This window comes from Phoenix dactylifera, chromosome 2 (assembly GCF_051530095.1).
Source record: "Phoenix dactylifera cultivar Ajwa chromosome 2, Ajwa_hap1_PhDact_Kaust_v1.1, whole genome shotgun sequence".
Lineage (NCBI taxonomy): Eukaryota > Viridiplantae > Streptophyta > Magnoliopsida > Arecales > Arecaceae > Phoenix > Phoenix dactylifera.
In genome coordinates this window covers 1,433,647-1,459,508 of record NC_143191.1, presented here as the reverse complement: position 1 = coordinate 1,459,508, position 25,862 = coordinate 1,433,647, and the positions used below count along the sequence as shown (strand labels likewise).

At 39.7% G+C, this 25,862-nt stretch overlaps 2 protein-coding genes across 2 annotated transcripts; one reads left to right on the top strand and one right to left on the bottom strand.

The window, feature by feature from the left end:
* The first annotated feature begins 947 nt into the window (after positions 1 to 947).
* On the top strand, positions 948 to 4,735 carry ATSPO22 (Tetratricopeptide repeat (TPR)-like superfamily protein). The gene is made up of 5 exons (XM_039134500.2): positions 948 to 2,350; positions 2,431 to 2,620; positions 2,717 to 2,749; positions 3,190 to 3,807; positions 3,888 to 4,735. The coding sequence occupies exons 1-5, from the start codon at positions 1,035 to 1,037 to the stop codon at positions 4,599 to 4,601; spliced, it is 2,871 nt and encodes a 956-aa protein (XP_038990428.2). The 5' UTR covers positions 948 to 1,034; the 3' UTR covers positions 4,602 to 4,735.
* A 798-nt stretch (positions 4,736 to 5,533) lies between these two features.
* Positions 5,534 to 25,270, bottom strand: HEXO3 (beta-hexosaminidase 3). The gene is made up of 14 exons (XM_008790037.5): positions 24,162 to 25,270; positions 21,227 to 21,301; positions 20,254 to 20,289; positions 20,032 to 20,143; positions 17,056 to 17,126; positions 16,681 to 16,811; positions 15,756 to 15,821; positions 13,554 to 13,654; positions 12,607 to 12,666; positions 12,192 to 12,225; positions 8,639 to 8,737; positions 8,501 to 8,560; positions 6,989 to 7,239; positions 5,534 to 5,972 (listed from the first exon to the last, which is right to left on the bottom strand). The coding sequence occupies exons 1-14, from the start codon at positions 24,492 to 24,494 to the stop codon at positions 5,806 to 5,808; spliced, it is 1,596 nt and encodes a 531-aa protein (XP_008788259.1). The 5' UTR covers positions 24,495 to 25,270; the 3' UTR covers positions 5,534 to 5,805.
* Positions 25,271 to 25,862: the final 592 nt, after the last annotated feature.

Sequence of the window (25,862 nt, the reverse complement as noted above, 5' to 3'; positions counted from 1 at the left end):
GAAAGGGCCTGGCTTAGCTCTGGCACGACTTCTTTGCATTCGAGCTATTTTTGCTAAAAAAAAAAAAATCTAACAAAATTTTGATTCTATCTAAATATTTATTTATAATTTGGCATAATAATCTTGGTTATATTTTAATTTTATAGTTGCAATATATTATATAATTTATATTGATTTCTATTACTAATATAAATAATATTAATTAAAAAATATAAATTATTTATATATTAATATTATTTGAATTATTTATTAATTATCTAAACTTAATATATTATTTATATAAATTATTGCTAATACATAACTCTTAGCCTCTTAGGCGAAGCTATAATATCAGGGTAATGGATTGCTTGTCCATAAAAAGAAAAAAAAAGGTTGAACATGGATTCATTTTCTTCAGTTTACAAATAAATGAGTCCGATATAATTAAGATTTTCTAAAGTGAAACAAATTTGACTCAACAAGGCTCCAAAAAAACTCACGTGTATGGCATAATCATAACACTGCAACTTAACAAAGACCAAAATTGAGAATCTATGCAATATATAAGTTTGGCAAGATTTCTCTCTAACCCTTTTTTGTCTCTATATTTTAATCCTATCAATTAAGCTAGTTCAGTAGTCAGTTCATTAGGTCAATGAAAAGACAGAACCAAATCAAAGAAAAAAAAAAAAGCTCAAACAAGTATAGCTACACTTCCTCATCTAAAGGGTGTTATCGGTAAAATGATACTACGTATACGGAAGTCAGCAACTGCATTGCCGACTACATTAAATGTACATTTAACACCCGATATATGTAAATATTATACATTGGTTTCCGCCATGGTGATTTGACCTGAAACGTTTACATAAAAGTCCTTATAAGTACAAATATTACATATAATTTTTTTTAAGTTTTGTCTCAAAATAACTGACGGTCGCATTTCGCTTTCAGTTTAACATCAACCAACATTCGGATTTTTCGTCATTCAAAAAAAAAACTCTGGCTTTCTTAGTTCTTTCCCGGTTCCCGCGAAAACCGAATCCGAAAAGAAGATGAGAATTTCCGAGCTCTCGCCGGACCGCCGGCCGAGATCCGACGACTCCCAGCCCCTCCGCCTCCTACTCGAAGACCTCGAGTCCTCCATCAAAGAAGCCGAATCCCTCTCCCCAGACGACCTCTCCTCGCGTGAGAAGCTCGCAACCAGGCTCCGGCGTTCCCTCTCCCGCCTTACCGCCGCCCTCCCCCTCACTGAACCCGCCAAGCTCCACATCTGGAAGCTCAGCTACCGCCTCTGGAACGCCTGCGTCGACCTCTCGAACGCCGCCGGCTTCCGCACCGACGTCCGCTGGCGGACGGACCAGGCTGAACTCCGCCAGATTGCTGCGGACCTCCTCCTCCTCGCCGGAAACCCCGCTGGGATCCCCTCCGCCGCCTTCAAGTCCGCGTCCTTCTTCCACAAGACCGGTCAGATCTGGCACGAACTCGGCCGGTTCGATGTCGCCGCCGGCTGCTTCGAGAGGGCCATCGACCTGACCTCCACGGTCCCGATCGATGGGATCGGGGGCGAGGAGGAGCTGAGGCTCCTCCTCGATCTCAATCTCTCAAGGTCACGGACGGCGTGGGAGGTCGCCGATCGGAATCTCGCGATCGCTCTCCTCAATCGGTCCAAGAGCCTCCTCTTCGGATCGCCTGCGGCATTCCGAACCCTAGCGGAGCAGTACCTCCAGTTCGGGAAGCTCGATCTCGCCAAGAAATCGCCGGAGGGGAATTCCGATGCTTCGAAGCTGCTGACAGAGGCGCTCGATCTCTGCGAGAAGGGAATCGCGGCCGCGAAGGGCCGCGGCGGCGGCAGCGGAACTCTAGATCTGGAGGAGTTGAAAGGGCGGTGCCTCCGGTTCCTGGCAGCAGAGCGGCTCCAGGCGGAGGACTACGAGGGGGTGCTGCGGTGCGTTAGGGTTCTCCGGGGAGACGCGGCGGCGGGCGGAGCGGCGGCGGAGCACCCGAGCGTGGGGTTCGTGGCGATGAGGGCGTGGCTGGGGGCCGGGCGGGTGGGGGAGGCGGAGAGGGAGCTCAAGGGGATGATGGCGAACAAGGAGGTGCCAGAGGGCGTTTGCGTTACCGCCGCTGAAGCGTACCTAGCGGTGGCGGGGGCGGAGGCGGCGTGGGGGGTGCTGACGGGGTTGTTGGGGCGGTGCCGGGCCGGCGCTGGTGCGGCGCTCCGGGTGGTGAAGAGGGTGGCGGAGGGTGGCGGGGGAGGGCGGGCGAAGGTGGTGGCGGATCTGGCGGCGGACGATCGGGTGGTGGCGCTCTTCGAGGACGCCGCGGCTGCGAAGGAGCGGAACGCGATGCACGCGGTCCTCTGGAACTGGTGAGCTTACCGTACTCTTTCCAGTTTCGATGCGGTCATCGTTAGTAACTTCCTTCTTCTTATATCGATGATGGATACAGTGGAACTGAGCATTTTCGATCAAAAGTCTATGACATAAGCGCAGAAATGTTTGAAAAATCGATGCTTTACGTCCCTCATGATGAGGAGAATAGAGCTCGGCGTTCAAACTGCTTCAGAGTCCTTGGCCTCTGCCACCTTGCACTCAAGCAGCTTGATCAAGCGGAAGAATTCATCAATGAAGCTAATAAGGTATATGTTTTCGATAAAATTAGCAGAAAACATTGAAAGCCATTACTATGAATTCTGGAACTATGTCTGACCCTTGTCTCCTCCCTTGTCCTGCAGCTTGAGCCGAACGTCAAGTGTGCTTTTCTTAAGGTACCATTTCATTGTCTCAATTCCATCACAGTAATAATATTAGCCCTGCAATTATTGGTTTTTTCCAATTTATTAACAACAGCTTCAATGGCCATATGGTTCTCTGAATTATTCTTAGTACTGAATTTTTCAATTCATCAAAAATTTTATGGATTACTCGCACATGTTCAAGGAGCACTCATGAATAATGATACTAGTTGCTAGTGGTATTGTATTTATTATCCATTGTTAGTGCGTCTCTTATGCTTGTGTTTATCCAAATTCTGTTGTGGGGGCTCTGAGTGACTGCTCTTTGCTGAAACTGTGCCTGGATGCTAGACCTATGATTATGAACTTCAGAACATTACAAAGGAAACATAGGTTTAAATGATGGATACATTATTTCATTTGCCTGCTTTTAGTCTAAGTGCCTAACTTCATGTTAATCCAATACTGTGCAGTTTAAGATCGATCTGCAAAAAAAGGATGAGAAGGAAGCGATCGATCAAATTCAAGCCATGGTTAGCTGCATTGACTTCAACCCAGAATTCCTCACCCTTTCGACCCATGAAGCCATTGCTTGTCAGTCTCTTGCTGTAGCTGTCGCTTCATTATCTATCCTCCTCAACCTCTATGCCCCAGGAAAGCCTATGCCAATGCCAGAAGTGGCAGTGCTCCGAAATCTCATCACCCTTCTTCATAGGAACCCAGATGGGGAGCTTGAGATCCTCAAGTACACAAGTGTTGCTGGGGCCCGAATGACCGAGCTTGGAGTGGAAGGCTTCTTTGGGACTGGAGCAGTGGGGAGCCGTGAGCTAAACTGGTTTGCAGGGAATTCATGGAATATGGGGCTGAAGACTGGAAAGGAGAAGAAGTATGAAGCTTGTGCCGAGTTCTTGGAGCTGGCATCGGCATTTTATAGCGCAATGAATGATGAGAGTAATGGAGACCAGGTGATGGTTTGCAAGTCTTTGATCCTAAGTGTAGGTGCCATGCTGAATGTTGAGGAGCAGAAGAAGGTTTCTTTGCTGGACTCTGATATCAAAAAGGCTATTGAAATGCTCAGTAGAGCAGGCAAGGTAGTCAGAATATGGGGCAGCTCATCATACTTAAAAGATTAACTGTAATTGAATTTGATCTAATTCTCAATTGCATGCAGATACTCCCTCTAGTCTCATCTGCAGTACAAATTGTCAATGATCAGCATGCTGAATATTCTGGCCTCTTCTTTCTCCACACCTTCAATAGCTATCATGTCCTGAACAGGCTCAACAGTGACACCCGGTCGCAGCAACTCCAACTGATCAAGAGCTTCGCTTCATCTAAAGCATGCACCCCAAATCATCTCCTCCAGCTAGGCTGCACCGCCTTACGAGGTGGAAGGCCCAACCTTGAGGCTGCTGAATTTGCCCTCAACGCCTGCCTTGCTGCCCTCCTCGCATCCCCTTTGCCTGACTATCATTTGATCAGCATTGTGCTCCGAAAGTTGGTCTGCCTTTCTGGGCTCCAGGACGCTGAAGGTGGGAAAAATGATGGGGCCTATCGTGTTTACAGGCAGGCATACCAGATCATTGTGGGGCTGAAGGATGGGGAGTATCCAATTGAAGAGGGGAAATGGCTTGCAACAACAGCATGGAACAAGTCAGGGTTGGCTGTCCGGCTCCATCAGTTCAATGTTGCAGAGAGATGGATGAAAATGGGGTTGGATTTGGCCAGACACCTGAAGGGCATGGAGAAGTATATAGAGGGGATGGAGGAGTATTTTGCAAATTTTGAAAGGCTTTGTGGTGTTGGTGCCGTTGATGGTAGTGGAGGTAATGAGGGGAAAGAGAGCAGCAGTAGATCTCAACCAGTCTTACTACAGACATTGTAAAGATTTTGTTAAAAAGGAAAGAAAATACAGTTACTAGGTTGATTCAAAATTACATGCATTCCATGTCTTCGTATTTTCTTCCTGATATTTGACAGGTAAAGGAATAACAAATTGGTAAAAATTTACAGGCACTGATATGAAATAGTAGCAGCATTTGTCCATCAAAAAAGAAATAGGATTAGCATTTGAAGATGGATTTGTTGATGAAAATTCAAAGCATCCTATCTCAGGCTGGGAAAAATAGATGCTGTCTTTTAAAGTGTGAAAAGGTTAAATGGCCAGGACCGGAGACTGGATTCCCTGCAGAAAAGTGTTGGTATGCTATTGTATTCTCATTTTTTGTTTCAGCTTGATTTTTGAAGGTTGGAGTGTCGGTGTTATTCTGTACCATGTTTGAACTGTTCTCCTCATGCCTTTTTCGCCAAATAGTATCTGTTATATTTGTTTTGCAGAATTGCTGTGAATCTAATGCGTCTCTCCATGCATTTGAGTAGCTGACCATGTTCCAAAGGGACATGTATAAGTACTTAGAGAGACAAACTAGCATCGGTATTTTGATCTGCCGAAGCTCTCATGTTCACCACTTTGAAATCGAGAGCTCAATGACCACAAGTTTTGCAGCAAAAATTGATAAGAGCAATGTCAACTCTCAGATTACCTTGCACTTGTCTCTAATTCCTAACCTTGTACTCCCTTTGTGGCAAGGAAAACCTATGCTATGCACATGGAGATTGTTCAGATGGCTATAGTCCTGCCTTGATGCATACATCTCAAGTTAATATGTATTGAAAACAAATGCAGTGTTGTGAATTTGAAAAGTGGCAGCATGTCAAATTTTTTATATATCAAATTTTTATTTGAAAAGCGGCAGCTCGACTCTGATGAATTCTACAAACAAATATGGAGATCAAGGTTAGCCTGAACAACCAGAATTAAGAAAAGCAGGTGGCTGGATTAATGAAATAGACCATCAATTAGTAACAACATCAATGGATTATTGGAGAAGTCCATGACAATAAAGCTGCTTGACTTACATCAAGCAGAAGCTATTATTTCAAGGTTGCCTGAATGGAAGTAAACATTACACCACCTAAAATTGATAGCTAGACCCACTCCATAACAATATCTCCCTGGTTGAAGCCCTGTCAGCCAACGAATGAGGCACTCCCTGTCAGATAAACCTCAGCTAGCCAGTTGGAGGAGACTACTGCTCTAAGCAAGAACCTGGGCCTGTTGGAGCCCCTCGACCAGGTCCAGCCAACGGTGCAGCAGCAACCCCCCTTTGATTCAGCAAACACCTGAAGCGAGCCAATCTTGACGTGACTTGTTTTGGATCCTTTGCCAGCTTTTCAAGTGGAGTCCATAACCGCTCTTGGGCCACAAAGAGCAAATGCTTTAGTCAGCATATCTTTTAAAGAAGCAAAATGTATGTAGTTATAGTGACAAACTTGCACTTGCTTGTTTCTGCTAAATATGCATGCATATAACAAGATTAATTTGACTTTGACATGACAAGCTCAATGTCAAGTGCATTCAACAAGAAGAAATTGAGGTTTAGCAGTCGATGGCTTTTATACTGCTGCTATTATGAGTTCATTATATTACTGAGGGAATTAATCTGCCTTCCTATGTATCTTTCTTTCATAGGCAAGCCACAAGAGTCTAGCACAACAGGTATGGTGCAAAATGTACAGATTAAACACATAGAAATCAGACTACATCAAGTTGCTGGACACATATCGACGTCACATGGTTGCACATGGTATGTCTTCCGATCACGTACCGAACTTTATTTACTTTTTGTCAACAAAATTGTGCATCACATAGGAGTGCATTAAAGGATAACACTTAGATGCCCTTCTAAGATTTCTATGTTCATGCACTAAATTTGAAAGGAATCACTGCTTATCTAGTCATCTTGAGGTTTCTGAAAAACATCATCAAAATATACATGCAGATTTGCAGCATGTTCTATGCAGTTAAGCTTGGATTGATATGAAGATTGTGAAGAAAAACTAGCTGTTGAAGTGTAACTGCATGCATAGGATGACCACATCCAGACTGAAAAGAATAGTAATAATAAAATTTCAATACTAGTTTTAGAAGTGTAGGTAGTAGGCCAGCAGAAAGGTGAAACTGAAAGCAGGCTATTTTTGGACAAAATCAGGCAATCAGAGATCCATGGAAAATTTGGTACAACACAGGTTATCTTTCTTTAACTGGGGACATGATTGGACATCTAACTTTGTCATTCAAGATCTTCATGGATGATAGGAGTATAATAGAAACTTTAGCCGATAGGGAAATTGGATCTGCACCAAAATTAATTGTTAGTTCATTATCTTGCAATAACATATAAAGAACAAAACACTAACCCAACTAATTACCTGCTGCTGCTGCAGCACGTGGCCATATAGTTTGCTCAATATCCGAGGTATCTATGTGTTCTCCCCACATGCATACTTCTCCACCAATAACCAGTTTCTGCTGTTCAGGCTTGGAAATATTTTTGAGTGGCTCATTCATATAGAACTTCTGCCATGTGGCATCTAGATGATCCAGGTACCAACTATCCTGGTTGCTGACAATGCACCTTAGACCAGCAGCAACCACCGTTGGGGCCACTCCACCACCAAGCCTATCAGAGTGTAAGAATTAGACTATCATATGTAATGAAAAGGCCAGAATATGTCATAATCATGAATATCAACTTTGTTTTCCAAGCATTGATAGGTGTTACAGCAAATGAATGTCCTATGTTTATATAGGGTTTTATGGTTTGATGAAGGTTGGAATTCAAAAGCAAGCTTCCTTTTGATTTCTTTTCAGGAATGAGCACTGTTAAGACGCAAACTGTTGAAGCAATAAGTACAGAGACTAATGAGAAGAAATTATGTGATTATTTCTACCGATTTAACAAGTCTGTAAGGCCATCTCAAAACTGATAAAGTAAAAGTCCAGAAAATTTAAGACATCGACCACTGCTTCATTTGAGATCTTGAACTGTACACACTTGGGACAGCTGGTTACGCCACCAGGGAAAGCTGATTGGCTGTCTCTAATCTTAACATGGGAATCATGCTTTGTCAGTTTCAGATTTTCATTGGCCTGATAACTTAAATCTTTACAAATGTTTATATATTGCCACAAAGTAAAAATTTAAAAGAACAACATAATAACTGCAGTGAAAATTTAAAACTATATTGCAGTGTAAATCACAGTCCCATTTCAAATCCATTTTAAATCAAAGCATCTCTCAGAGCTTGGTTCAGTTCAGTTTCAGGGTAATATGGCACCAATTCGCCTGATATGGGTGGTTTGATCCCTGAGCTAGATATAAAACCAACACGGATACTCTGAATTCAACTAAATTTCTTGCATATATCTTCATCAAGTAGAATGACATCATCAGTGATTGGATGAAGAAGTCTAAAAGAAGTGATTTATTTCTAAATTGGTGGATAAGTGCAGAGTTTAATTATGGGTGCAACCTTATACACTTTGAAAACAGATGAGATACTGCAAGCTTGTTGCGAATAGGGGTTCTAAGCATAGTTCTTTAAAACAGATGTTGAATAAAATCAAGAACAATTTGTACACCAGTAACTGGATGAATGAATAGATCTATATAATGACATGGATGAAATAATTCCCTCAATTAAACATAGATATATGAATAAAATTGACTAACGAGATGTATTAATATTTCAAAGCACTATTCCAAGGCACATGATTGATTAACATATGTTCTATTACACTTAAGGACATGTCCTGCAAGCCAGAAAACTATAACATATTCTCAGTAATAACGCAGATTCTTCATAATCAGACATGATGGTTCTTTTGCACATTAACAGGCACAAAAAGATATCTTGCATTCAATATTTTAGAAGAAATACCAGTTATGCACCACCGTTTTAGGGCTCAATTTGTCCCCGAAGTTGTTGAATGTCTCCTCCCTGTTCCCCATGCAACAACATATTTTAGAGCATAAAATATTTAGGAAGCACAAACCTGCTAAAATGAAGGCTTCTCACCAATTAATGACTTCGTATCCATGCGATAGTGCTATCTTTTGGGCTCGTAAGACAAAGTATTGATAGCCACCAGATTCATTCATCCTATGCTCTTTCAACCTGCAGACAAGAAAATTGATAAGACTTACTAGTGCATATTAGAAAATGCCAATTTTCAGAATGAACATCCCACAAGATTACAGAGTGAGTCACAAAGAAAAGTAGAGCTCTTTATGAAATATACAAAAATGATCCAAAGAAATGAAGCATGACTAAGAAATAAAATATTTTCACAGAGAAAAGTCGAGTTTATAGAATATAAAAGATAATCCAAGGAATTGAAGAATCACTAAGAAATAAAGTTACCATCCAACCAGCCTTCATAATACATGTACAATTAGAGGTGGGCATTGGGCCAGGCCGCCCATGGCCCGGCACGGCCCGGCACGAAGCGGGTTGTGCTAGGCACGGCCCGCTTGCTACAGTAACGGGCCGTGCTAGGCACGGCTCATAAAAGGGCACCAGGCTGGGTTAAGGATTTCTGGCCCGCGGGCCGAGCCCGGCACGGCCCATAAGGGCCTGGGCTGGCATGATTCGTGGGCCAAGCACGGCACGGCCCGCGAATTTTTAGGACTCCAATTTTTTTTCCCCAAAATACCCCTCAAATTAGCCGTTTTATGGCTGTTGGAAAGGGCAAAATGGGTAAAAAGCCACAAATAGCCGTTATGGGCCACCCATAACGGCTATTTTTTTTGCCTGGCACGACCCGTTTGGTCCGTGGCCTAGTGGGCCTGGGCCAGGCCGGGCCCGGCACGGCCCGATGCCCATCTCTATGTACAATTATTAGGTTCACTATCCAAAGTGTTCAGTTAACAAGGTATATGATACTAGACCGCATGACATGAGAGTCAGAGAAAAATCCCCTTGTCATTCAAGATCTTTCTATTAGCCAAATTGCATATGTAACTATTCCTGTAGGATGGAATTGGTCATAGAGCACTCAATAATTAAGATTTTAAAGACTTATTCACAATTTGATCATGAATAAATTATTAGATAGTTGATACCAAGGTCGGTGGAACCATCCTGAACCGGACTGGTGGTTCACTAGTACGGTTCTGGCAACGGAAACGAAACCAGCTGCCGAAGCCGGAGGAGGAGAAGAAAAGAGAGAGCGAGCGGGAGAGGAAGGGAGAGGGCGTCCCTCCCTCTCTCTCTTTTTTCCTCTCTCCCATGGTGTCGTGCCCTCTCCTCTGTCGGTACAAATCCGGTACAGTCCGTATCAACTCGTGCCGCCGGGAACCGGTACAGTGCCCGGTACCGATTCCGCCGACCTTGGTTGGTACATTCTGTTTTGCATTTTTTTTGCTACTGTCCTTACCATACATAGTTTTCTATGACAAACTTATAAGCATATCAATCATCATACATCTTTTCTGTATTTTCAAAATTTTCTGATTAGTCAATATTTCCCTTCTACCTGAACTTTTGGCAGATCTCCTACAATTTTGTCTAGTTCTGAATAACCACCTTCCTGCACCCCTAAAAGTTGCTGAACATCTAGATTTAAGTAATGATTACTTTCATAATGTGCTACAATGATTACTTGTCCAATCTACAGTTTACAACAAATATGTCACATAACTTCAGCAATTTTTTTTACTGTAACAGCTATAGTTTACAGGTAAAGGAAGGAATCTTCACCTACTTGCAGTGGCATATATTGGGATGCAAAAACCTCAACTAGAAATACTGTTCTATTACAGCAAAATATGTCAACTGGTATCCACAAAAATGGTATATGAACTACAGTGAAAATATGTTGGAACTCAAATGGAAATTCAGTGGCATTAACACTAATAGGCTAATAATGCCACTACAAACATAAAAGTTTTGATGGCTCTTAACAGTGAGAAGAAAAATTATCATAAGGAAACTGCATAACAAAAACAGTAAATACAAGTCGTAACCAGGCTTTTGTGTTATTCTTGGTGTTTGCAAATATTTCCCACCATGCTCTTCAAAGTTTCTGGCACCTTAGGCAAGAACAACTTCAAAAGTCACTGGGCCACCCTTTTAGACAAGAACATCTTCCCATGTAAAACTGCTCTTGAAGGAGTTCTCTAGATTTAAGAGATATCACCATACTGGGAGCAATCATTTAAGTCTTTTACTCTTCTCCAAAGTCATCATCATCGTTTAACAAAAGATTTTCAAGAGTTCCTCTAGATCATGACAAGATATTTATCTCCAAATAACGCATGCTCAGTATTTGAGTATTCCCCCTTTTTTGGGAAATGTAGGATTGATCATAGAACTAAAGAACTAAGAATAAAATAATTAATTTACAGGAATTGATTTGACATAGATATTCTACATAAAATTTCTCTGCATCGTGGTGATCTTAACTTCATGCATGGATTGACTACAATGTGTTTGAAGTAGATGATGCTTGTTTAGGATGTGTTAGTGTTCAGTCAGTATTTCAACTTTCAGGATTGAAATGTCGAAGATCTGGATGCTCACATTCAGTTATAGCAATGCACGTTGTATTTTTATACAAATGCAATGTTATAAATAGTTATTATGTGGCTTTTGTGCAACAACCATATAGCCTTTGGTTTTCTGAAAATTGATGAAGCGATATTTGGAAGACAAGCACACACATATATAATGTTCACTATTAAATTGCTTACGAAGAAATGTTTGAGCAATGACTTCTAAGGCTGTGTTTGGAATTTTTTCTTCTCTTTTCAAGTTCATGATTCCATTTCCTAGATTTGAAATTTTGAACCTTGAGACTAGAGGTTTTCTAGGAGATGGTAGGCTGCTTAAGACTTTGAAAGATTCATATGATAAGGAGAGAAAATATTGATATGGAAAGTTCTACAAAAAGTAGAAATTCCCAGTTTCATGATTTAACGGCCTTTATGAAATCTCATTGCAAAACCGAACACCCGGTATAATAAAATCATAACTTGCCACAATAAATACATTAAATTCATGAAATATCATGATTTTATAGATCCAATTGCACCCTGAGTAATTAATATAAATATTGGTAGTTTAATTTTGAGAAAAATGGTTTTGTTTGCATATACAGTAATTATTATGAGTTTTTTAGATAAATTAAATTAGTGATCGAAGCATTAGCCACGTTTTCACATTATTTTCCAAAACTTAAATCTTCAAGAGTTCTAAATCTGTTTGTTTGCCATTTTTTTAAAGAATGAAACTATAAATTATTTTCTGCAGCTAGATGCAATGGATGCTAGTGCATGGTCTGATCAACATGCAGTGCTGCAGAAACCCTGAGTTAGCATTACATTCGAAGTCTTCAAGGAACTGCTGAATACCATACAAGATGAAGGCATTTACTACAAATAATATGTTAGTTTTGGCAAAGTTTATTCAATGTATACATCTCTTTTACCAACATTAGAAATTACATTGCTTAACAAGTTATGTTGCTATGGTAATCTGTCACAAACACAGAAAGAGCAATTTTGTCACAGATGATAACTATGCCTCACTGTGATGTATCAAAATAATAGACTGGAAGTTGAATACATACCATTTGTTTATATGAGGGGTGGAAGTCCAGCAACCTGAAGCCCATGTTTAAACAAGTGAGTATACATCTAATTGCCAATGACCATAGGATTATTATAAAAAAAGGTGCTTCCATATTCAACTTTGATAAACTATTTACTAGTCATATCTCTCATTGGTTTCTACAACATTAGTTGAAGTTTGAATGGAAAAGATAATAAGCAATCCTATAAGGACTGGCTATTAAATACCTCACAAAATCCAAGGATCTAAGGGTATTTAATTAAGAGTAGTAATATTAAAGGATCTTTGCTCCAGAAAGATGTTTTAAGCATGATTACTATCATCATGAGAACAAAATTTCATGTGATGAGATATGCAAAGGTATAATATTACCACCAGGAAATGTTATAAATAAAAGAATTTCTCAAACTTACTTGTGTTGACTTCATCACCTCCCAAGTGGACAAATCTGAACTTAAAAACCTCACTAAAATCTGTGACATTGAACAGAAAATTAATTACTTTGTGACAATTGCGATATTCAAAAATTTACTCTTTTCCTTTTGAGCTAAAGACATTCATATATTATGGGTTTAATCAAAAGAAGAAAATGGAAATTCTGTGAGCCACATAATTATGCTTCAAAGTTACAGAATTTTGTCAAATCTATCCTTGAAGAAGTAGGTTTGATCAAGGTTTTCACAAATAAATTCATCCATAGGATTAAAAAAAGTATACAAACGAATTACACCAGACTTTCATTGATCATCAATTCTTCGCTTAAGTGCTAGAAATAGTAGCTCTATCTAATACATTATAATACTGAAATTGGATCTCAACTCATACCCCAAATAATCATTGGAGGGCTATAACAAATTTCAAGTTTTTTGACATGCACCAACATTAGGATACTTTAGGACATGCCTTGACATTGCAGTTCACTAAACATGGATTACATCGCATAGGCATTGCAAAAAAATGAGTCCATTATGGAGTGAACCTTGCAAAATAGATTAGTTTATGGGTCAAAAGGGTTAGATTGGGTCATGTCTGTCGACCTAGATGGGTATGGGTCAAGGGATCTTGACCCAATGTCGCCGATCAAGGTTATGTAAGTTGTTTTAGCTTCACCCTGCCTGACTTAACTTGTTGCAACCCTACATCACCATGGAGCAATTGATGCAGTTCAGTGACAATTATATGAATACATCCTTACATAGTGACAGATACATTGACAAAATATAGATGGTTTTTGTGTCAAATTTTTGAATCATTTGTTGTCATCATGTGTCTGTGTCTAGCTAACATCTGTTGTATTTACATAACAGAGTTAATCATTTGTCCAGATGGAAAAAAGATACATGATCGATGATTATGTCACCTGAAAGAATTCCATCGATTACTTTGAATGTAAACTCATTGCTGACATCAAGTGGCTCTTGGCAATCAGCAGATGGCCACAAAGAAGGATAACCGATACCCCTGCCAGGAAAAGCTGTCAACTCCTTGAAAATTCTTATTGTGTTTTATTGTGCAGTGAAACAAGAATGTTGTTTTTTACTCCTTCAACGACTCCAGAGAAATCAATGATATTGGAGTTGGGTAAAGTTTATAAGAGAGCCACGCTATGTCATGCTAACCCAACACCAGCATAGTATATGCCATGCCGTTTCCGTACTTGGAATGCACTGCCATGCATGGGCATGCACTAGCACACATGCAATGGCAGGTGACAGTCCATGCTAATTAGTACAAGTAACACTAAAACCCATGGAGTAAAGAACTTGATTTGGTAGACATAGATATTGCAACATTGGTCAGAGGAACAGGTATGAACTAATAATCAGACAGTGAATCAGAAAATATCACAAAAGCCGAAATATCACTAGCAGATATAATCCTTATACAGTGAAAAAGATGGGGTCCCAAAAATTAGTAAAAGATGGAAAATGATAAATATACAAAAATAAAATTTTCTTATTGGTGGTTATATATTAAGTAGTTTGTAGTAAATAGATTCAGAAAATAACAATAACTTTGGAAATTATATAGGTCAAACTTTGACAAAAGAATGTCTACAAAAGATGATCAAAGATAGGGGTGAAATATGCTGACATTGGTGCAACCATACAGGCAACTTCCTAAATATTCTGGGTACTAAGACTATTCAGTAACAATTAGTATAGTGTTGTTTGAACAAATATCAACACATTATTCTGGCTATTAAGGCTATTTAAGTAACCAATAGTACACAGTTGTGGGAACAATATATCAACAACCTGAGCAGAACGCAATAAGCTAACCCAAATAGTCCGGACAAGATTTGATGGATATAGTCATGGTTTTGTCAACACAGTCAACCACAACAAAGGTTTCAAGTCCTGGTATTTGGTTTTGCTGCTGTAAGCTTCCCAGAATTTAAATGGAAGGATATAAATTGGAGGTACATTGCCGTTCCTATTTATACCTTACATTGCACATAGGAGAAATATTAACTGGCCGAGGACAATAGTGAGGTGAAATTGAAAGCGATGAGAGTGCATATGCTGCTGAAAGATTACGTGCATCATCAACTAGTCTCATGGTATCAATACGTAAATGGGAGTGAGGATAATCTCATAGTTCTGGCTATACTTTCTGAGACAACATAAGATGCAATTTCATTATTTAAATTTTTATTTTTGTTTTTTTATGTTTCCAGGTGTTAATACTTATGAAGATGTCAAGGACACAATTTGCAACGATGATAGATGATACGTATTCTAGTCACTGCATCTTTTTTGTGCTATCGCAGGAACTTCAAGTTCATTTTTATGTCATGAACTTTGTAAGATATCTTCAACCCATGCTAAATATATTCTTCACCGAGTTGATTGTATAGCATGCCCTTTTACATGCTAAATATATTCTCCAAATATTAAGTTAACCTCATGTACAAGAAGAAATGGAATACTGCAGCAATTCCTTAGAAACACAACATCTCAATCTTTTCATGCCAGAGTCAAACGTCAACCCCTTCTACTCATGTTCTGCAGTAAGGTGTAGCTTACAGAGAACACTACACACAATTTTCTAGTCCATGTATTAGTGGTGACACTCAACCAAAAGTTTTCTACACACTGCCTACTGAAAACAACATTTTCTGACTCTTTTTCTTTTACGTATATGCAGAGGTTTTCTTTTTCATCTCCAATCTCACCATTATTGCTCAACGGACTTCAGAATTTTATTTTTATAATCTCAGTTATAAAGACCACTTGACTATAATAGAGGGCCTGTTACTGCTCATTGATGTTTACATTAGCATTATCTTCTTAATGAGAAAAGATAACTAAACTTTGGGGTTCCTTTGCCCTTAACTTTATTAAATCAAATATGATTTTTCCATTCTGATGTGTCTTTTGAGCTTAAATAGCTTAGCAACACAATTTATCATTATACAAGATCATTTATTTGTATATGTCAAGTCTTTTTAGTTGAAAACTTAATTGATAATATAGGTCAGGATTGCAAGAAGTATTTGTCTAGAAGCATATTCACCCTACATAATTGAACAGTTAAAAGGACTTTAGATCATATCTACCATGAGAGAGCATGACCCGGGACATCAATCTCCGCTAACACATTTATCCCTCGCCTTTCCGCATATCTGCAAGATTCATATTTGCACATATGAAAGGGTGAAGTTATGGAAAAGCATAATAATATAAATTCAATAACAAGAATGGTGATTCATATCCTACTTGTACATAAGGTTCTCAAGATGATAGATACATGTGGTAAGTGTACAAATACATATCAAGATAGAATTTTTCTTTTTTTTTGTGTGTGTGTGTGTGTTTTAGACAGCATATATTTCGTCTCCCAAAATCTCCACACTACTATTATATTCATTTGATGAATGACCTATATGTCATCGACAAGATTGACTGGCTTCCATCCCAGAAGGCCCCTCTCAAATGATTCAAAAAAATTTAGCTGATTTTCTTTTTGTTTTAACTTTATGACCGGTGCTTTTTCAGGCAGTGCACAAGAATACAGTTTTGTTTTCGTAGCTGGTGTACAGTTGAGACGTGGCCAGCCCAAGGACATTTGATCTTGGAAAATGTTTTCACAATCAACTTTATCAACAAAAAAGAGAGATATTTAGGGAGACCTATTGGCTGAAGCCCAATTATGCCCTTAAACATTGTGATCATCTATTGATTGCATGGTCAAGCAACAGGGAGAGGGGATGAGGGATAAAGATATTCAGATATGATAGAAGAAATTGTTTAAAGTTAATTATCTGCAAAATAATAAGTTTCAGTGCTTGAGATGGTGCGCCAGGAACTATATCTTAGCCATGGCCCTTGCAAATATGGCCCATCATCTTGAAGATCTAGACACAGATGAAGGTAATGCTGACTACAGGCCCCAGATGAGACTTGATCATGTTTCCCAATAATTACACCAAATCAAGTTTGTTATCAAACATGACCCAAATAACTACGAAAATAAAGACTTACTGGACAATCTCTCGAGCATCAGCCATGGTATATCTCTCTGTATAAGAGTATGCACCATTCCACAGTCTTGGATATGAAGGTATCTCCAGTGGAAAAGATTGCTTATCCACAATGTGCCAATGAAGAACATTCTGCAAGAAAGTAATAATAATACAAAGTTATTTTGAGAAAGTTTAATGCAGAGATCTGAGTCAGGGATATTTGCATAAGTTTTTTTTTTTTTTAAAAAAAAAGGGCCAATGTACATGACTTTGAACAAAATTTGATGGCTTAATTTGAAATACAGGTACTAATGAACAAGAGAAACAGAAGATATTTACAGAAGTAGCTTGAGCAAAATATTCATTATGTCATACCAGCAGTTATCGCACTTACCAATTTACTGTAGGTCATTGAATCAATAACATCCTTTATCACTGGCACAGGAAGATAATGCCGTGATGTATCTGCATCACACAAAGTAATAGGTAATAGTTAGAAAGCATTCGCATGTGTAAAGACTATCATGAACTAGTGCATGAAAGCAGTGTTTGCCATACCGCCCTGAACCGCCTGGTATAAGGCGTACCATGCCGTACATGGTCAGGACCGGTACGAAAATACTATTTAGGTTGGTATGTTCCCATACCAAAGAATACTGAGGTGAATTGGGTGCGTATTGATCTATACAGCTCAATTTCAGGCAGTCATAAAAGGTGATAAAAATATCTCAAAAGCTATCCCAATATGTGGTTCATACTATATCGTACTGATCCGTACCATACCCAACCAGTAATGCACCGGTATGATACCCTATACCAAGATTGTGGATCTTGCACGAAAGTATCCTATGTTTATATAGTTTTGGAAAGGTGAAAGCAAACCACATAATTTTGCTCACGTAAAAAAGGTGGAGAAAGTTTCCTTCTGTTAAAGGTGAAAACATGAAAAGTAGATTTTTGGGATAAATATCAAAAGAAAAAACTGTATGCTTACTATTAATGAAAGTTGATATGAATTAGCAAATAGTAGGTAAGAGATAGTAGCATGTGCATATAACGTGACATGCACACAAATACACAGAATTGAGATGGAATCCCACCATAGGATTTGAACATGGATCCTATCAATGTAAGATAAGTCACTTAGAACTAGAATGTATATCCTTGATTATGATTTATAATATAATATTACAATGTCCAAAATCATAATCAAATAGTTTGAAAGCTTTTAAGTATGTTTCCATTGATTATAAAATGGACGATTTTTAAGGGCAAGATATAATATTTAGTTTTAAAAGGGTCCAAGCTCACAGTGTTCTAAATTCTATATCTGATCAACGAATTGCATTCTCATATTATATGATCCAATGTGCTTTTATTTTGTTCTACCTCAGCTGTCCTCATAAATTTTACAACTCATTGTTAAGCAACTGCAAAACATTGTTTTTAAGCATTTAGACATATTGCAATATGCAAATTAAGATCAATGGGGTGGATTCTTATTTTTAATGGCGCATCACACAATTGAGATTGATATAAATTTGGGCCCACATCCTTTATGTAAGATTATACGTTTATCTTTCTATCATTGAAAGATGCTGTAGTTGAGAAAATAATACAGACGTATTGCACAATCTAAGTTGCATGATATGTAGTATCTACCCCATATAATTCATCAGGGCTCATTCGTGATATGAATGTTATTGCTTTTATAATAATGATTTCAAAGATTATCTCTACAGTATCATTACAAACACATCATTTTCATCAACCTGGAGTCAGCCAGAGATAATTTTGAAGAATCTTTTCATGGATAGCATATTTATGATTTATCTTGTCAACATTCAATCTGTTTTGTTCTTGTTTCCAATATCGATTAAAATATATGCTCTTTCAGTAATGTACCATATAATGGCCACATAAGCATTAACAGTAATCATATTGATCGTGAAGCAAGGCTAATGATACATGGGTATGGTTTTGATATTTGAAGCCAAGATTTCATAAAATAGCTATTTTCTTGTGCAATTGAATTTTATAAACATCCTAAAATAATGAAATTACAAATTTTATTTTGAGTAGAATCTTCTAAATTCGTGTTTTTCCCTCCTTATCATCTTGCATCTTTTTCCATTTTCAACTCTTTCCTTTTCGCAAACAAACACTTCTAGAAATTTGCAACTTTCAAAAATTCAAACATTTTAAAACTAGAAGAGTTGGCGATTTGATTTATAATCTTCCACACATAGCCCTAGAATTTATTTATAAAATTGGTATATCTGGCTAGTCCATCTCCAAAATATGCAGAAGATGAATTGAGCTTTAAATTTATTATTTAGAAAAGGAGAAGGTCAAAGCCACATTTTATTACTAGCGAAACATTTTGTTCAATGGTGAAATACATTTCATGTTACTTGTATGATATCCAGATACTATTGGCAGCAGAACCTCTTAGACATGCCATATTATTATTTTACAAAGTCACAATGGACATTTGATATTAGCCATCAACATCAATTGCGTTCATGTTAGAATTGCATCTAAGGAATGAAAGACAGAATGCTGATTCTTGACTCAATGAAGCAAACACATTCCATTATTTAAACCATCAATTTAAACTTTTTTTGAGGAATTATGCAAGCATTATCCAAGAGAACCGTATAAGCCAGCATAATTTTTGGAATAGATGCAACGAGCTTGCCATGGATTGGTCAAGCTGTAGAAGCACTTGGATACACATGTAAGTCTGCGAATATATCTTGGTTTAACGCCTTGGTACGTACAACAGTAGTTAACTTTCAGATGCTCAGCCTGCATCTGAGATCACAGATAAATGCAGACCAAGTTGGTGTCCAACAGTTTCAAGGTTTTAGACCTGTAAAATACAAGTTTTTGGACAGCAAAAGCTAAATGTCATCTTGGTATGGCTCTGATAATATATTTTTGGGCTTCTGTGAATGATGGAGCCTCACTCATGTATCTCCTTGATGATTTGCAAATCATACTAATGACTTTAAAAAGCAATTCAGTCTGATATCACACTGATACTGGCACTAAAGCCATCTTCAGCTTAAAATGCCAAAGAGGATGGAGCAGGCAAGGCGGTGAGACACAACATTATAGGTCCTACTGGTTAGGTAGCATCCCGACATTGAGACATTTCACAACTTGGGTGTCACAGAATACAAAATGTGAATAGTCAGATCATTTTAGAGAGAGAGGGGGGGGGGGGGAGGAAATAAAGTCAGACCTTGTGCAGCACTAATTATCACTTAGAATTCAGAAATAGTTTATTTCAAATTTTTACAAGATAAATTATAGAATACATAAAATTTAAGTAGAAGCAAGTATCAATCAGATGGCAGCTCACCAATTAGAAGTCCACGATAAGAAAACCTTGGCTGATCAAAAATAGTCCAAGGAGCCAAATGAAGTTCAATAACCCTGGTGGTGAAATTAAAATAACACAATTGGCTAAAAGTCTGCACGGCATTTGAAGTCTGGTTAGCGGAACTTATTGAAAAAAGCTGCAAATATTATACTAGTGCATTTACTAGTAACATCAGTTATGGGATGAATGCTTGTAATTTACCTGCAAAGCATGAAGTGCTCCAAAAATTGTTTGAGCCTGCAATAAGAATTATCATATTAACTAGGCATAATTTTAAAGAGACGGACTAATTTTCTTTTAGAATGCATGAACAAATGACATTTTTGTGCATTCAGTACATTTGAAGAATTAGTGTCATGGACTACAAAGGCTTCCCCATCTTTAAGTCCTTGGAAGTTTAGCTTTGTTCTCATAATGATTCTCCACTATCACGCATATTGCCTTTGCAATTGTTTCTTGCAACTAGACATAAAACATACCTTTAGGAATTATGAGAATATTTTGATGCCTTGTTGCGCTACAGAAGGATAGCATACTGAAGCACCAAAGCCCAAACTCAAAAACAACTGATAACATTAAAGTGTAGTTGAGAAACTGGATATAAAACAATCCCTTATTACTAGAAAATCATGATATCGTTGATAATCCTTTTGTATGGTTGATTTATTATGCATGCTGTCACGCCATAACATAGTAGGCAACCATAAGAAACACCTTATAAAAATTTCTCTCCTCCAGATGAGCTGTATAATGGAAGACATTCTGGTTTATGAAGATGGCAGGAAATGCAAGGAAACCAACAATAATGAAAGCCGAGATAGAAATCTAGAGCCATGAGTTAAGAGCCAAAAGAATCATACAACTTCTCAGGCACCAAGCTTCTTTATTCATACTGTCTTGCAAACTCAGCAAACCTACTATTTAGTATCATACAGATCAATGTCACAATCCTTCAGCAGTATTTCCACCTTTCATCATGACAGCAATAAGCATGCTTACATATGAGCCTTCATAGCTTCCATACACCCAGATTGCACCACTCTCCCTCCAACCCACACATCTACCCAGGAAAAAGAAAGGCACTCCACTCCACAAGAAGTTTTTTATCAATTTAAAATAAACCTGTCAATGACAAAACAAAAAATTTTGAAAATAGGATCAAAATTTTACCTACCTCAATATGTGCATATAAGGGTTCTCCAGTTGTGGGAACAGATAATGTGTAGGATTCATCAATTCCATAGTTCAGCTGCACATCAACCATGATAGATTTCAGACTAAAGGATTAAAAAGGTACAGTATAGAGAAGCATGAACTATATCTTTATATTCAAAATATAAATGAGAATTGTATTCACTTTGCATGACAATAAGCATTATATTTTTTGGAGATCATTAGCAGGTTATCCTACCCACTTACTACAGTTACAGTTTAAAGTGATTGGGTTCGAGCCCTTTTAAAATCTAATTTTGCGCACATAAGTACGTCTAGCATCTTTGTACATCAGGTTTCAATCTCATTAGGACTCATGCTGCACATTAACGTGCTATCACTTGGTTTCCCAACTGCTATGTTGTACAGCAATCCAAGTAGTCGAAGAATAACACTTTGACAAATAGTATTGTGATTACCAAAAAAAAAAAAAAACAAATAGTTTTTCAGTAGAATCTATAATTCTATATGAATATCAACACGGATTTCACCATCATACGAAAAAAGACAATATATAAGAATATGATAACTGTTATCTAACGTGCCAAATTTCATAAAAAGATACCTAATACATCATCAAAATAACTCATCCTATCTTTATATTGTAAAGGAACCAGTCTTGCTTAATCTTAAATTAAAACTTTACACTTTTAACAGAATTATTATCCTTGTATTAACACAAATATTCTGCAAAATATTATACATAGAGTACTGTGAGACACGGGGCTGAAGTCGGCAGCCCTCGCCGACTTCAGCCCCGATTCATTTGGGGAAGGAGCCGGAACAGAGGATCGCGTGGGCGATCCTCTCCGGCTCCTCCGGAAGGGCAAACAAGGCAAGGGCGCCGCGAGAGTCCCGCGGCGCCCCTCCTAGTCCATCCACGGCCGATTCACGGCCGTGGATCTCGCTTGACCGCCGCGATTTTCGCAGCGGAGAACGGTTGCGATGGGGCTATAAAGCCCCATCTACTTCTTCCCTAGGGCACCACCGAACCCCCTCCTCTTCTCCTTCTCCTCTCCCTCTCCTCCCTCTGTTCTTACCTCCCAAGCGGCCGGCGTGCCGCCCGATCAACCACCACCACCATCCGAGCCTCCCCTGTTTCGAGACCTCCTTCCTCTTCGGAAAGCACCGCCGCCGCCGCCGCCGCTTGACACCGGATCGAGCTTCCCTTGGCTGAGACCCACCACCTCCGTCGACCGCCGGTGAGTATCTCTCCTCCTTGCCTTCGTTCCCATGCCAAATAAAATGATGCTTTCTTTCCCTGTTTCGGCCCCAAACCGAGATCTTCCCGGTTGCTCCTTCACACCGGTCGCCGCAGCGGCCGCCGGCCACCACTGCGGTCGGCTGGCCGTCGACCGGGCGTCAGCCTCCGGCCACCTAGGCCGGCCACCCCGCCGGCCCTCCCTCTCTCCTCCGTCTCTCCTTCTCCCCCTATTCGTGGGGGGGGGTTTGGGGAAGGAGGAGGCCCATCACGGGCCAAACTGGGCCGTTGGGCCCAGTCCCCTGCAGGCCGAACTTGGGCCCAGTCCCCTGCAGGCCCAACTTCGGCCCAGTCCCCTGCAGGCCCAACTTCGGCCCAGTCCAGTCCGGTTGGGCCCAGTGGGGCAGTATCCTTGTGGGCCCAACTTGGGCCCAGTTCAGACCCAAGCCCGGAACCCGAACCCGGATCCGAAACCCGGAACCCGAAACCCGAACCCATTGGGCCGTGCCCAATATGGGCCTATCGGGCCATGCCCATTATGGGCTAACTATGGGCCCTGTTGGGCCGTGTCCAATAATATTATTTTTGAATTTTTTTTGCTTAATTCTGACATTAACAAAGAATTAATTAAACTTTAACAGGTGAACCTGATCCGTCTACCTGAAGTAGGAATCAAGCGAGAAGAGGTAAGTGACTTAATACTTCAAGTGTGATTTTCAAATAAATATATTAAATTCTGAAATATGTTTTGTATTTAGTAAAATGGGTCTGGCATTTCATTTGAAAATTTTGCTCTGAAATCCGTAAACTATGACTGAAAAATTTATGAAATCTGTTTTTTTATATATATATATTCTCAGCATGGCTATGATCTGTTCTGTTCTGCTCTGGCCCCGCCAATGGGGATTATACGTTGGACCTGTCGACTTGTATTCTGTGAGGAACCGGTTTCGACACCGCGCCACCGGTGATTAGAATAGTGGTTTCTGGACACCGTTTCCACCGGTGACTAATAATAGTGGTTTCTGGCACTCTGTGCAACCCATGCCGCTGGGTTACGTGGCCGTAGCCTATCATGTTGAGATTATGATATCAGAGTTTTATAAAAACAAAAATGATATTATTTGTGATTTGTTTCAAACATTATCCTGTATTTTGATCTGATATGCTCTGACCCCACTCTGGGGTATTTTGTTGCTTACTGGGCTAGTGTAGCTCATTACTCTGTATTCTCCATTTTTCAGATCCAGAGGCTTGATCGCACGGGATTGGGGAGTGCGTTAGAGATTTCGATGATTCTTCAGTTATTGGCATTTTAGTTAGTTTAGTTTGGATATTTGAATTATGTTGGCATATGTTATTTTGGAATTTTGTAAGACTGCTTTTGAATGATTTTAAGTATTTTGTCAATTTTAAGCATCTGCTATTAATCCTTAAATAAAGTCTTGAACATCTGTATTTGCTTTGTGTAATCCGATGCCTTGCACGCCTGCGCGGCCCGCCGTGCGGGCGTGCGGCGTCTGCCGCGCCTCGGGCTCGGGGCGTGACAAGTACAATTTAAGATTTCAAATAGTGTTCATCCACAGAACAAGCTCCATCAAAAAAAAAAAAACCGCAGAACAAGCAAGTTTATATCTTTCAATGAAACGAATCACAACCATAGCCAGATACTTTCAGAAACATCGAAAGCAATTACCTGATCATCAGATGAAAGAACCACCACATTCACACCAGTGAGAACACCAGACCCCGGCACGCGACCAGCAATGGTGTGAGACGCTTCGACAAGGTTGATCATCCTCCGGAACGCATCCTTCAAGATCCCAGAACCATCTGAATACTTGCTCCCGTCTGTCGTCAACTGGAAATCTCTGCCCAAATAAAGGGTCTGCGACCCATGAGACACCGATTTTGGCATCGGCCACAGATTTATGCCATCAGCGAGGAAACAGAAACCCAACAGAATTCCTATGAAGAACCCTACAGAAAGAGTCTGGCCAGCACCAGAGGAAGCTGCCCCCAGTGGCATTTTGGTGATTATGTGAAATGGATCTGAAAACCAGGGAACAGGTACTTCTCCTTGTGGAATTCGAACAAAATGTAGAATTTTGTTTTGGGAGGGATGGGGACAAGAACCCAAAAAGGATACTTTAAAGGGAAAAACCACAGATGAATATAAAAGCGACAACTTTTTATCGCACGAATCCAACAAATGCCGACAAAAGAGGAAGCTTTTCGAAGAGAAAAATGGAAAAATCTCGAGGAAAGAGAAATGGCGAACTCGAATTCAAGGAACTGGAAGAGGGATCTGAATGCAGAATTTTTTTTTTTCCGAAACCAAGTAAATGAATCCAAAAAGGGAAGCTTTTCGAAGTGAGCGAAGGAAAATTTTGGCCTAAGAAGGAATGGAAGAGAAGAAGAGTGGCATTTTGTGAATCGATGGAGAGCACTCTTAAAAAATGATGAGAAGTAACCAAATGCTCCGAAAGAAGATGGAATTCTGACGACGAAGAATGGCGTGTTCCCGTAGCTGCTTCTGGAGAAGGAATTGGAATCCGAAAACCCCAAGAAGAGGAAACCGTGGGAAAGAGAACAAAAGGCTGGAGATAAGCTCAGAACGGTGGCATTTTGGGAAGCTTAGAATGAGAGAATCTGCGAAAAGAGTAGAAGACAAAGACCCTAAAACCTCTTTCTAAAGATGAAGCGAGAGTTAAAGAGGAGAGAGAGAAAGGATGGGGGGTGGAGGGAGGGAGATGGGGGCATTTTGGGAACTACGGCCGACTTCTTCTTCTTGTTCTTCTTGGCATGTGCTACGAAGCCCAACCACAGTACCAAAAGCGCTTCACGCAGCATGGCACGAAGGCTTACTCGTGGAATCTAGGAGTTACCATAAATGACCAATGATTAAGTGAAACGTGGAGTGAAGCAACTTTGGTACGTGGAATGGGCCCCGAATATTTTTGGTGCCAGCGCGTGATTGGTTTCGCGGGCGCGCTGCTCGGTTCTTAAACTCGCCTGGTCACGTGCTTCGCGTCCGTCGGTGAGTTTGAGGACAATCTACCCCGTGGGCTCACACGAATTCCTATGCGGGCGGTGTATGGGCTTGTCACGTGAGGATCGTGAGTGGAACAACAATAATTGTGTGTATACACCATGAACTGTAGACATACATATACATGATCCCGTGCGGAAATCATGAACTAAAATAATCGAGACTAATTAGTTCTTCATCCAAACAAGATTATTCTTGATACCCTTTCAGGTCCTCAAAATATCTCTATAAGTTTCTTGCTCTTTTTCATTTTGTCAAAGCACTAAGCATTATGTTGTATTAACTGGTTGTGATTGGAGAATTTTACAAAAAATATTTATTTTAGGTTCTTGTAACTACATTTAG